The following is a 13,408-nucleotide window of genomic DNA, read 5'->3' on the forward strand; positions in this document are numbered from 1 at the left end:
CAGGGACTCTGAGACTATTCAGGATCGAGGGAAAGACAAATGAAGCAAAGTACAGAGAGATCCTTGATGAAAACCTGCTCCAGAGCGCTCAGGACCTCAGACTGGGGAAAATGTTCACCTTTCAACAGGACAACAACCCTAAGCAAAGAGCCAAGACAACGCAGGAGGAGCTTCGGGGCAAGTCTCTGACTGTTCTTGAGTGGCTGAGCCTGAGCCTGGACTTGAACCCGATCGAACATCTCTGGAGAGACCTGCAAATAGCTGTGAAGCGACGCTCCCCATCCAACCTGACAGAGCTTGAAAGAATCTGCAGAGAAGAATGGGAGAATCTCTCCAAATACAGGTGCGCCAAGCTTGTAACGTCATACCCAAGAAGACTCGAGGCTGTAATTGCTGCCAAAGGTGCTTCAACAAAGTACTGAGTACATTTTGTAAAAACCAGTTTTTGCTTTGTCATTATAGGGTATTGTTTGTAGATTGAGGGGGTGGGGGGGGCTATTTAATCAGTTGTAGAATAAGGCTGTAAAGTAACAAAATGTGGAAAAAGTCAAGGGGTCTGAATACTTTCCGAATACAGTATGTACAAATATTTCCAATGTAGTATGTGCAAAACAAACAAGGACCCTCTAAGTTTCGGTAACAGATGTATATGTACATGCGCACACACACACACACGCTCCAGCGCAGTTCTGTCTCCTCAGTGGAAGCATAGCCTTCCCTCAGCCTCAAACAGCTTCTCTTCCTCTTCAGAAAGACAGTTTCCTTTCAAACTGTGGGTGAGTAATGACAGAGCACCTAATAATCAGGAACCAGCAATGCATTCAAAGACCCACAGCCATTACAAAGTAGAAATGGTGAAAGATGTGTTGAAATAACAACTTATCTAAGGAATATATAAAATACTATTATTAACCTGGTTAAAAATAGAGGAATGTGCCTTTAAGCGAGCATGCGTGTGACATTGCATACACTCACCAGATCTCTTTGAGTGACGTGTTGTGGGAGAGAGCCTCTGACAGCTGTCTGATTCCATCCACTGTCAGCTGATTATTGATTAACCTGCGCAGAGAGGAACAGAGGGATCACTAGGTTAACCGGCTAACTTTCATTAACATTCAGAATGTTGTTGTTCACTTTCTGGTTAATTCTGAAGATAAACTTCATTATTGGTTGTTGGGAGTGTGTTGAGACTGGGGCCTGCCTTACCAGAGGTGAGATAGACCCGTGTTGGATCTGATCAGTTCTGCCATGTCTGGTGCTACATCATCTGACAACTCGTTTTGCACCAACCTTGAACACCACAACACACATTTAAACTGTACTGTACTCCAAGAAACAGATACACATTTTCAAGTCTTGTGAACATGAGACAGGCATACATGAAGGTTAATTCAAGTCCTACCAGAAAATTCGGAGCCTGCTATTGTCTTTCAGTGCTTTGGCCAAGCTCCGCCCACCTTCTGAAGTGATGCCATTGGCTGAGAGACTGAGGGAGAGAAGAGCAGAGTTACATAGTGTAAAACAGATACTGTAGTTTCTCTGTGTATCTAAAAGTAAGAGTTCAATAACCAATACTGTATAGCTGATTATAAGTCTAATCCTGAATGCTGATTGGTTAAAACCCGCATTCCAGCCGGTGTCTATTCCATAAGTTACCACCGTGTCACGTTCGTGTGTATAGACGGACCAAGGCGCAGCGTGAGTAGCGTTCCACATCTTTATTAGAAAGTGAAACTTAGCAAAATACAAAACAATAAAGAATAAACGAACCGTGACGACAATGCAGTGCTAACAGGCAACTAAACATAAACAATATCCCATAACCCCCAGGTGGAAAAAATGCTACTTAAGTAGGATCCCCAATTAGAGACAACGATAACCAGCTGCCTCTAATTGGGAATCATACAAATCACCAACATAGAAAATAAACCTAGAACCCCACATAGAAAATATAAACTAGAACAACCCCCCAGTCACGCCCTGACCTACTCTACCATAGAAAATAAGAGCTCTCTATGGTCAGGACGTGACACACCGGCTAAATCTATCACGTTAAAATGCCTATTTACTCTGTTCCATCTGACTGCGCAATCCACTGTCTCGTTAAAGCATCTAGACATTATCTCACATTTCTGTTAACTAAATGTTCGTCTTTCAACAAAGTAGATTTGTGTAAACTTTGCTGTTTGTCTCTCCGACATTTGCAACATTGTTTCAATATTCAAATTCAATCTCCAGCTGTCCCATAGTAATGAACGTGCCGGGAGTCGAAATCATGAAATCATAAATCAGCATAATTGTTATGGATATATACAAAGAACTATCCCTAGAAAACAGTTAAAACGAAACAAAGTGCAGCTAGTTTGCAGTCTTTCCAGCTTCAGTTTGATGTGATTGTGTTAGCTGTGTTGTTGGCTAGCTCCTCTGAACCACAGTGTCCTGATGAGAGGGCACATTTTCTATGCGAGGTGAAATCGCGCCTCATTATCACATTATTATAGATGTATCTAAATAAATGTCACTAGAAAACAGCTTAAACAAATGCAAATGCAGCTACTTTGTTGTTATTCTGGCTACACTGTTTGACTTGACTGTAAGTTAGCCGTAGTTGGCTTGCTAGCAAGCAAGGGATAAGAATGGAACATTGGAACATAAATGGAACATTTAGGACGAACAACTGGGTCGCGTTCATAGACACAGAACAAAGACTGAACGACTGGGTCGCGTGTCTGGCACCTAAACCAATAGAACAAATGACCAGCCGGCTTGGGTAGCAACCCTAGATTTGTGTCGGGACTATATCTTGTGGAAGGATGAAATAGTATGAATAAATTCATCAAAATAACGTGTTTAATGAAAATGTCAACCATTATTTGAATATGTTGGTAACCAGTTGTATGAAAGTGATAATGCCCTTGAAGCCGGTGTTTGGAGGATATATTTGCACGGTTTGCCAGCCCTCAAATTCGTCTCCGGCCTAACACCCGTGCCAATATATCCTCCAAACACCTGCTTCTCAGGCGTCATCACTTAAGTGTCTGTTAGTAAAATGATAAGTGTCTGTTAGTAACATAACATCACAAACAATCACCGACAAGGACATGAGGGGAAACAGAGGGTTAAATATACAACATGATTAATTGGATTGGAAACAGGTGTGTAGGAAGACAAGACAAAACCAATGGAAAATGAAAACTGATCAATGATGGCTAGAAGACCGGTGACGTCGACCGCCGAGCACCATTCGAGCAAGGAGGTGCATCGACTTCGGCAGAAGCCGTGACAGTAGGTTAACACCAAATGGACTTGTTGCGGATAAAAATCAGTGCATGTTGACATAGCACACAGAAAATGCTATTTTTCACAAAAGCTGTTGCGTTAAATAGCAAATGTGCCCACTCTGGTATTGGCAAGTGCACTCTAGCCATCAGTTCTCAGATACAGTGCAGGTAGACTAGTCTACATGATGAGATTATTATGGATATTTCTATTTGTCAAACGGCAGTCAAGCATCGATCGTCATGTTACCAGAATAAGACATTCAATATTTATTGGAAAGGAGCATCTAGCTCATCACTGTTCACTTTCAGCACCCTGTGAAGTTCATCATACTTACAGTATTTCATTTGAAGCCTAATACACTGCATGGTTTCCCAAGTCGTAGTGGGAGGACCACACACCATATCAAAACACGACTCTAAGTTACTTCGATATGATGGTTATAATATCAATATTTGTGGCGTTTCCACCGCCATTTTTTGCATTATTAATTTCACCGACACAAAAAGATCCCACCATGTCCAACAAACAAATGATGTCTCTGCATTTATAAAATTGTACCAAAATGTCCTGTTTCCATCACAGCTGTCAGCTGTCATTACTCGCATAAAAACTGTGGATGGAAATGTGGTTACTGTGCCAAATACAACAATGAGATATCTTGCCATCTATCTCACCAGAGGTTGGTAAGACTTGGGTGATTCCTCAGGGCCTCTGCGAATGCTCTTGCTCCTTCATCCCCAATGCTGTTCTCCCACATTCTGAAAAACAGGAACAATCCATCCAATGCACTCTGATCCAAAATTGAATATAAAATATTGTATTAGTGCATTTACCCCACATCAAAGATAGATGAGCTCTTCTGAATGGCACTGGCCAGATACCTGCCACCCACACTGGTGAACTTGTTGCTGCCAACCCTTTGAACAAATCAAAGTGCCAAAAATAAACATTTTAATTCATACACAAGTCATTATATCATTGACTGGACATACTAATTTACATACTTGACGACTCTTAACTTAAGACATTCCTCAATGATATGAGCAATTAGCTTGGCTCCGATGTCCGTGATATGATTATTGTAAAGTCTGTAAAATCAAGAAAACAGAAATACAGTCGCATCATATGAAGTTCGTCATACAGCACAATACAGTATTAAAGTTTGACAGGCAAGTTGACCCTGATAGACACTGACTCACCCCAGAACCTCCACCACTCTCTGTTTGATAAGCTCCTCAGCCAGTACTTCAATGCTGCTGTCTGAGATCTGATTGACACACAACCTTAAATGGAAAAACTAATTTAGCTGAAAAGCTATACTTTATTTGTGAGTGCTGGTAGTCATTAAACATTGGCATAAAGTACATAGTGTTTCCATCTGCATATATTCCGAATTCCTCACCTCACCACGGTCATCTTACTGAATGAAGGCCTGAGCTGCTTGACCCCATAGTCACTGATGTTGTTGTTGTCCATGTCCACCCCTAGCCTCTTCCGCCGGTGCTGCAGCACAAAGTTGAGGGCACTGCAGTCACCAGAGAACACATTACAGTAGCCCAGCTTGATATAGTCAGCTGTGATGCCCTTCGCAGTCAGCTGGGCCACCTCTTCACTTCCTGTCTCGAAGATGCAGCGCAGCATCCACAGGAAGTTGGGCAGCACATGCACCTTGCTGCCCTCCTGCTCTGTGCTGTGGAGTGGCAGGCCGCGGAGGTGGGACCTCACGCTGGTGGACAGGTAGGACTTGAGGACCGCCCGCTTCCTCTTCAGTAGCACTGGAGGAACCATGTGCTCCAGCAGGCCGGCGTTGGCCTTAGACAGCAGTCCACACAGGAAGAGGTTGGCGTACTGGAGATGCTCGTTGGTCTTGAACGGATCCTTTCCCCTGGGTTTGGAGGAGCCACCGATGCAGGGAAAGACACATGATAAACAAGATGTGTTGTCCCTCCTGCTGCACTCGGTGAAGAACTTGAGGATGTTGCCAACGCTGGCCTGTTCGTCCAGAACCAGAGAGAATGCAGCCAAGAAGGACTGCAGGGTGAGGTGAAGGAACTCAAAGGTAGAAGGGTTTCCACAGGCATCGTAGCGGCTGACCAGTCGGAGGAAACCCACCTGAAAGTCCTCCTCAGTCAGGCCACAGGAAGCCACCTCCTCCTGGTCGAACACAAAGCCTCCTCTCTCCGTGCCCAGCAGAGCTAGCTTGGAGAAGGCTGTCAGTGGCCTCAGCCCTGCCCTGAAGGTATCAGCGGGGCACCTGGTGTTTCTCTTCAGGAGGCCCGGTGGGGGAGCGCCCCCCCGGCTGAAGAAGACTTCAGAAAGCAGAAGGAATATGTTAGTGAGGGTCACGCAAGCCTCTGGCAGATCAAAGTCATCGTAGACTGAGCGCAGGTGTTTAAAGCTCTTGAAGACGATCCAGCAGAAGAGGGGGATGGAGCAGAGGCCACAGAGGTGGGGGCTGGCATCCAGCTGGACTGAGACCAGGTCCCGGTGCTCCTGCTCTTTGAAGTGTAGGTTGGTGTAGGTTTTAAGGTGGGCCGGAGAGAACCCACGCAGTGCCACCCTCTTCCGGATCACCCTGCTCTGGACCGCAGTGCCTGTCCGAGCCGTCAGGACCTTCCAGGAACCATTGAGCAGCTTCCCACAGAGCAGGTTAATGAGCAGCAGAAGAGGGTGAGTCTTCTCCTCTGGAGAAACCACCTCAGGCACGTTCCCCAGGTCCAGATCAGCCTGGTTCTCATCATAGCCATCAAACGTAAAGAGAACCTTTTTGGGGAAGCGGAGGATGTAGCTGAACACCTCATTGTCCACGTCGTGGTCAGGGTAGCAGTTGTATTTGAAAAGCAGGTCCCTGAGTGAGATCTCGTCTGTCTCCTTGATTGTGCTGAACATCCTACAGCGGAACTTGAAGAAGAACATGGCGTTTGTCTGTTCCACCTCCCTCTTGGACCACAGCCTCTGGAGCTTCTGGAGGAGGATGGACTTGCCCACCCCAGCATCCCCCGTGATGAGCACCGTCTCTGCCTGTGGGTTAAAGACACCCTGCTCTCCCAGGAGCTGCTCCAGACCCTCCAGGTGGCCCAGGCTCTCATTGCGGTCATTCAGGAGCTCCATCAGGGTGTCAGTATAGAGCTCCTCCAGCAGGGTTTCCTCTCGCTGGGCGTAGGATGCAATGAAGCATGTGTCTCGGCCCAGCTCGTGCCTCAGCTTCTCACAGTACCTACTAACTGAGAGGAGAGGGTGGTAGTGAGAATACACTGCAGTCTCATTCTCAACCACTGATATTCAGCCAAAATATACAGTAGTTGCCCTCGTGATTCTCTAAAATCTTACATTTTCAATGCACTGTATTTTATTGTTAAGTAAAATTCCAAAAACACATATGAAGTGCTGCACCATACAGTCTACTGACATACTTACTAGGGTCCGTGTTCTTTACTGGTATGTGCCGTATGAAGTCTGATGGCTGGTAGTTGATCTCTTTAAGCCATGGTTGGAGGTCTATGTATGCATCATAAACTTTGTAGAGAATATATAGGAAGTATTCACATGCCTGCTCCCCTTTGCTTTGGACCAATTCCAGGATTTTACGCACCTGCGCAATGTCAATCATAAGTAAATCATATTTTCTTTACAGTGATTCAATATTTAATAATAATTTGACAGCTAACAGTTTCCCTCTCACTTTCCACATTTTGATTAATGTGGCCGAACAGGATTTTTCACAGATAAGATACTGGCAACATACCAAATGCCATTGTATTGCAAGATCAAGTCTTGTCTTTATATTTTCTCATCTTAAAATCAATTAGTCCATTTTAGTTAGGGCCTAGTAGGCTATTTGTGAATGCAAGAGCATGTCTTTGTGATGGGTACTTTGTCATTTAATATGATGTGTGGACATGTCTCCTCTCAGAAACCCTCCTACAGTAAATTACCTGGTCTGTCTTGGTGGCTGAGCGCTGGATGATTTCTGTATCCTCAATACACAGAAAGCCACTTTGTAGGAGGTTATCCAGAATGCACTGCGTGCTCTTCACCTGGGAGACCAGTAGTTCACGGTGCAAGGTGAACAGTTGGACAGTGGACACATGGTCCGTTAGTTCAGCACGGGCTTCCTCGGCACTGGAGCCCATAATATGCATGCAGCCGGAATTGAACTTTTACTGGAAGAGTGTAGGGGGAATTCAGCAGCGGAGTGGTTTCATTTCAAGAGGATAAAGCAGAGATTTCACAATTGTCTCCTGTGTGCATATTTATCTCCTGGATCAAATAACAGAGAATCATCAATTAGGAGAGAAATATGGATCCAACAAAACGGATAAAAGACATGTGAATGTGTAATGTACAGAATCACATACAGTATAATATGGGCTGGGACATTTAGCTTACCTTCAAAAACGCGTTGATAGCATTGTTCTTATGGGCGCTCTCCTAAACCTCTGTGGAAAAACTTGGGAACCACAGCTCTCCATTAAAACAAACTCCTATTGCTTATGAAACTGTTGAAAATAGCGTACAACAGGATATTAATACAACTTTTCTCCAAGACCAGGATATTAACCAAACGTTTCTCTCGGACTGTTAGAAGAGTGATCTAGTCTTGTCTCAAACAATTTTCTGAAGAGAGGAAAAACACTGAACACTGTACTGGCTCGTTATCGGGTCTTTCCAAGAGGAAGTGAAACCCAGAACAGCCTTGGATGATTGTAATTTCGCCTCGGATTGTGTAACTGCGCTTTTGGCATGCTGCGTTATCTGCCTCTCTCCACAGCAGGAGCAAAGCATAATAGTAAACACATTATACAGGACCGGTTCTAGCCTTTTGGGGGCCCTAAGCAAGATTTGGTTAGGGGACCCCAAGCTGGCGGTAAACATTTTTAGGGGCCCGCTCTTCCCTGTGGAGAGAAATGAACGTTTTAAGGTTACTACAAGCTCCACTCCACTGATCTACGTGCTTGCGTGCACGTGGGCGGAGTGGGATTTTTGGAGTAGTCGACTCCTTTTAGTAAAATGATATCCTCACCGGTTCCACTCCAATTCACAAGGGGGCAATAGAACAGTATTTAATTTTTTAATTTTCATTTTGTGAAAACATGAAGTTGCCTTCCCTTGCTTGTAGTAGCTAGCTGGCAGCCTGGCTAGCTGGCTTTAGCCTGGCTAAAAACATAGAAAACTAGCCAGCCTTTTTAGCTTCCCATATCTCCATGTGAAATAATTTGATTTATAATAACAAAATATACCCGGGAAATGTTCTTATATTTGCCAGGGTAACCTAAAACATTATCCCAGTTTGAAATGCTGCTTGTGTATTCATTCCCATATCAGCTAAAAATAGAACCACATGTTTTGGTTATGGAGAAAAAAGCACATACTGTATCTCATAGTTGTTTTTACCAGTAGCCTGGAATCAGTAGTTATTACTTCTAAACAAAATACATTTTGGGGGGAATTCAAATAAGGTTTGTTTGAACAGTCACTGAGAATATATTTGCTTATCAATGCAAAATAGGCTACTTTGACGCATAGCCTATTAATAGTCTATATATAAGATCAATGAACCAGGCAACCTTCATTGCCTATGTAACCGATGTGAAATGGCTAGTTAGTTAGCGGTGGTGCGCGCTAATAGCGTTTCAATCGGTGACGTCACTCGCTCTGAGACTTGAAGTAGGGTTTCCCCTTGCATTGCAAGGGCCGTGGCTCTTGTGGCGCGATGGGTAACGGTGCTTCGGTGGGTGTCAGTTGTTGATGCGTGCAAGGGTCCCTGGTTCGAGCCCGGGTTGGGGCGAAGAGAGGGACGGAACCTACACTGTTACATTGATGCTGTTGACCCGGATCATTGGTTGCTGCGGAAAAGGAGGAGGTCAAAGGGGGGGTGAGTGTAACCGATGTGAAATGGCTAGTTAGTTAGCGGTGGTGCGCGCTAATAGCGTTTCAATCGGTGACGTCACTCGCTCTGAGACTTGAAGTAGGGTTTCCCCTTGCAACGCCGCGGCTTTTGTGGCGCGATGGGTAACGTTGCTTCGTGGGGTGTCAGTTGTTGATGTGTGCAAGGGTCCCTGGTTCGAGCCCGGGTTGGGGCGAAGAGCGGGACGGAACCTACACTGTTACACCTACACAACACTACCTCCACGGCTACGGAAGGGATGATTACAATTTTTTTATGTGGCATGGGAGTATGTTGAATGTTGGAGCGCACTACAAGGAGCCGCCCCTTTTGTGACGAAAAATGACATTGCGACACTGCGCTACACTGTCGGCACAGTTTGCATATTCTGTGTGGACCCCTTTAAAGTTCATTTTTAAAGCTAATTTCCTCTAATTCTACCCATTTTGCCATGGGGTGGAGAGAAATGTTTGCAGTTTTAAAGCTAATTTCCTGCAATTCTACACATTTTATAATGACTTATGCCATGTTAATGATATCTGAGTGAGAATGACGAACAAAATCAATGTGGGCCCCCTGGAGGTCAGGACCCCTTGGCACATGCCCTGTGTTCCGGTCGGTATTCGGCCTGCCCCAGTATCTGTGCATTAGAGACCTCCCTAACTCACAGGAAGCTCTGATTCAAACTCCCATTCGCCATACTTTTGTTACTGTAACGGTTGTCGTCGGGAATGGAGGACCAAAACGCAGCAGGAATGTGGATGCTCATCTTGTATTTTATTTTAAAATAAAGTGAACAACAAAAACGGAAAAACGCACGAACAACAAAACAGTCTTGTCAGGCTCACACATGCAAAACAAGAAACAATCTCCCACAAACACTTAACCAAAGACATACCCATATATAGGACTCTCAATCAGAGGCAACTAGAAAACACCTGCCTCCAATTGAGAGTCCAACCCCAATAAACTAGACATAGAAATACAAACCTAGAACATAACCCCAAAAGCCCGGAAATAATAAATCAAACACCCTACTACATAAAACACCACCCCGAACCACATAAACAAAATACCCTATGCCACGTCCTGACCAAACTACAATAACCCTTATACTGGTCAAGACATGACAGTACCCCCCCCCCTAAAGGTGCAGACCCCGGATGCACCTCATAAATAAAAATTTTAAAAAAAAACAACAACAATAAAATGCCCCTAAACTAAAGGGAGGGAAGGGAGGGTGGCTGCCGTCACCGACGGCACTTGTGCTACACCCCCCCTCCCCAACCAACCTATACAGGAGGTGGTTCTGGCTCCAGCCTACTGTCCTCCAGAATGCAGACAGACTTGATCAGTTTCGGGCCGTAGGCAGACTCCCCTTGTTCCGGATCGTAGGCAGACCTCTTCCTTTCCACACTGTAGGCAGACTCATTAAATACATAGTTAATCATTTTTAGTTCCGGATCGTCCACTGACTTACTTAGTTCCGGGTTGCTGATAGACTCCTTTGGTTCCGGGTCATAGGCAGACTCACCTGGTTCTGGGTCGCTGATGGACTGCCTTGGTTCCGGGTCATAGGCAGACTCACCCGGTTCTGGGTCGCTGATGGACTGCCTTGGTTCCGGGTCACAGGCAGACTCACCCGGTTCCGGGTCGCAGGCCGACCCCCTCGGTTCCGGGTCGCAGGCAGACTCCCTCGGTTCCGGGTCGCAGGCAGACTCCCTCGGTTCCGGGTCGCAGGCAGACTCCCTCGGTTCCGGATCGCAGGCAGACTCCCTCGGTTCCGGATCGCAGGCAGACTCCCTCGGTTCCGGATCGCAGGCAGACTCCCTCGGTTCCGGATCGCAGGCAGACTCCCTCGGTTCCGGATCGCAGGCAGTCTCCCTCGGTTCCGGACTAGACACTACTGCCGGATACTCTCGCAGGCCGACCCCCTCGGTTCCGGGTCGCAGGCAGACTCCCTCGGTTCCGGGTCGCAGGCAGACTCCCTCGGTTCCGGGTCGCAGGCAGACTCCCTCGGTTCCGAACTAGACACTACTGCCGGATACTCTGGACTGCACACTGGTGCTGGATACTCTGGACTGCACACTGATGCCGGATACTCTGGACCGCACACTGATGCCGGATACTCTGGACCGCACACTGATGCCGGATACTCTGGGCTGACGCACTGGAAGCCTGATGCGTGGTGCTGGTACTGGAGGTATCAGCCTGGGAACACGCACCTCAGGGCTAGTGCAGGGGGGCGGGAACATGCTGTGCTGGACTGGACTGACTCATTGGAAGCTTGATGCGTGGTGCTGGTACTGGACGTGCCAGACTGGGGTTTCGCACTTCCGGGTCAGCACGAGAGGCAGGAACTGGAAACACCGGGCCATGGAGGCGCACAGGCGGTCTTGATCGCACCTCCTGCACAACCCGTCCTGGCTGGATGGAACTAGTAGCCCTGTACGAGCGGGGTGCTAGTACAGGGCGAACTGGGCTGTGCAGGGGCCTGATGGTTGCCGTGCGTAGAGCGGGCGTAGGGTAGCCTGGTCCTAGGAGGCGCACCGGTGACCAGACGCGCTGCGCAGGCATCCTCCTACCAGGCTGGATGCCCACTCTAGCACGGCATCTGCAAGGGGCTGGAATAACTTGCACTGGACTGTGCGTGCGTATGGGCGAGATCGTGCGCACTTCTTCAAAACTCGGCGCCCTCCACTCCATACGGTCCTCCATATAAACACGGGTAGCTGGCTTATGGCTCATCCTTGGCCCAGCCAAACTACCCGTGTGCCCCCCCCAAAAAAATTATTGGGGGTGTCTCTCGTGCTTCTCCCTCAGCGTGTACAAGGCCTCGTACCTCCGCCTCTCTGCCTTGGCTGCCTCGATTTCCTCCCGTGGGCGACGGTATTCCCCAGCCTGGTGCCAAGGTCCAGCCCCGTCCAGAATTTCCTCCCAGGTCCATTTCTCCCGCCAGTCCATATCAAATTCCCTTTGCTCCTTACTCCGCTGCTTGGTCTTTTTGTGGTGGGAGATTCTGTAACGGTTGTCGTCGGGAATGGAGGACCAAAACGCAGCAGGAATGTGGATGCTCATCTTGTATTTTATTTTAAAATAAAGTGAAGACCAAAAACAACAAAAACGGAAAAACGCACGAACAACAAAACAGTCTTTTCAGGCTCACACATGCAAAACAAGAAACAATCTCCCACAAACACTTAACCAAACACATACCCATATATAGGACTCTCAATCAGAGGCAACTAGAAAACACCTGCCTCCAATTGAGAGTCCAACCCCAATAAACTAGACATAGAAATACAAAAGACTAGAGACCACATAGAAAGACAAACCTAGAGCATAACCCCAAAAACCCGGAAATAATAAATCAAACACCCTACTACATAAAACACCACCCCGAACCACATAAACAAAATACCCTCTGCCACGTCCTGACCAAACTACAATAACAAATAACCCTTATACTGGTCAGGACGTGACAGTTACTCACTAAATTTGGAGTTTCGCTGAGCAACTATATCCATTTTCTCCCATTACGGCCGGTATGCATTTCCTAAAAATATCTAAATAACATTTACAAGCAACCGAAAAGAATATCCTCTTCGGCACCTCCATTGTATTGAGCTGTTGTAGACTTCCGACCTGTGGCATTAATGTGTGATGTATGGTGCCTTCATACCCCTTGACATATTTCACATTTTGTTGTGTTACAGCCTGAATTCAAAATGGATTAAATATTTATTTTTCTCACCCTGATCTGTTTCAACCGTCTTTGTGCTTGTTTCCACCCCCCTGCAGGAGTCGCTCATCTTCCCATTATCCTCTGTGTATTTATACCTGTGTTCTCTGTTTGTCTGATGCCAGTTTGTCTTGTCAGGTCTTACCAGCATTCTTTCCCGCATTCCTGTTGCTCTAGTTCTGTTTCCTAGTTCTTCCCAGTTCTGACAATTCTGCCTGCCCTGACCCCGAGCCTGCCTACTGTCCTGTGCCTGCCTGACTCTGACCTGATTACGAACCTCTGCCTGCCCTGACCCCGAGCCTGCCTGCCGTCCGGTATCTGCCTGACCTTGACCTGATCACAAACCTCTGCCTGCCCTCAACCTGCCCTTTGCCTGCCCCGTGTTTCTAATAAATAATCTGAAAACTGTACTATCCGCCTCCAGTATCTGCATCTGGGTTATATCCTGAGTCGTGATACACCCATCTACACACAATACCCCATAATGACAAAGTGAA

The 13,408-nt window shown here is 46.6% G+C and overlaps 1 protein-coding gene across 2 annotated transcripts; it reads right to left on the bottom strand.

The window, feature by feature from the left end:
- Positions 1-523: 523 nt before the first annotated feature.
- Positions 524-8,010, bottom strand: LOC115176947 (nucleotide-binding oligomerization domain-containing protein 1-like). 2 transcript variants are annotated; one of them, XM_029737367.1, is made up of 12 exons: positions 7,672-8,010; positions 7,218-7,542; positions 6,700-6,874; positions 4,685-6,506; positions 4,482-4,565; positions 4,287-4,370; positions 4,116-4,199; positions 3,957-4,040; positions 1,403-1,486; positions 1,207-1,290; positions 976-1,059; positions 524-770 (listed from the first exon to the last, which is right to left on the bottom strand). In XM_029737367.1, exons 2-12 carry the CDS (start codon positions 7,422-7,424, stop codon positions 698-700), a joined length of 2,865 nt encoding a protein of 954 aa, XP_029593227.1. In that variant the 5' UTR covers positions 7,425-7,542; positions 7,672-8,010; the 3' UTR covers positions 524-697. The 2 variants fall into 2 exon arrangements, 1 of the variants encoding a protein (XP_029593227.1); XR_003872310.1 differs by lacking the exon at positions 524-770 and having other exon boundaries at positions 1,044-1,059; positions 4,121-4,199.
- Between the last annotated feature and the right edge of the window lie 5,398 nt (positions 8,011-13,408).

This window comes from Salmo trutta, chromosome 37 (assembly GCF_901001165.1).
Source record: "Salmo trutta chromosome 37, fSalTru1.1, whole genome shotgun sequence".
NCBI classification, from domain to species: domain Eukaryota; kingdom Metazoa; phylum Chordata; class Actinopteri; order Salmoniformes; family Salmonidae; genus Salmo; species Salmo trutta.

What these genes read in the sequence shown, in the direction of transcription:
- LOC115176947 (XM_029737367.1), bottom strand. Translation starts at nt 7,424, where the DNA reads ATGCATATTATGGGCTCCAGTGCCGAGGAAGCCCGTGCTGAACTAACG. An exon ending in CAGCCACCAAGACAGACCAG is followed by an intron (nt 6,875 to 7,217) that starts GTAATTTACTGT and finishes GACATTGCGCAG; the next exon opens with GTGCGTAAAATCCTGGAATT. An exon ending in CCAAGTCTTACCAACCTCTG is followed by an intron (nt 1,487 to 3,956) that starts GTGAGATAGATG and finishes TCTCTCCCTCAG; the next exon opens with TCTCTCAGCCAATGGCATCA.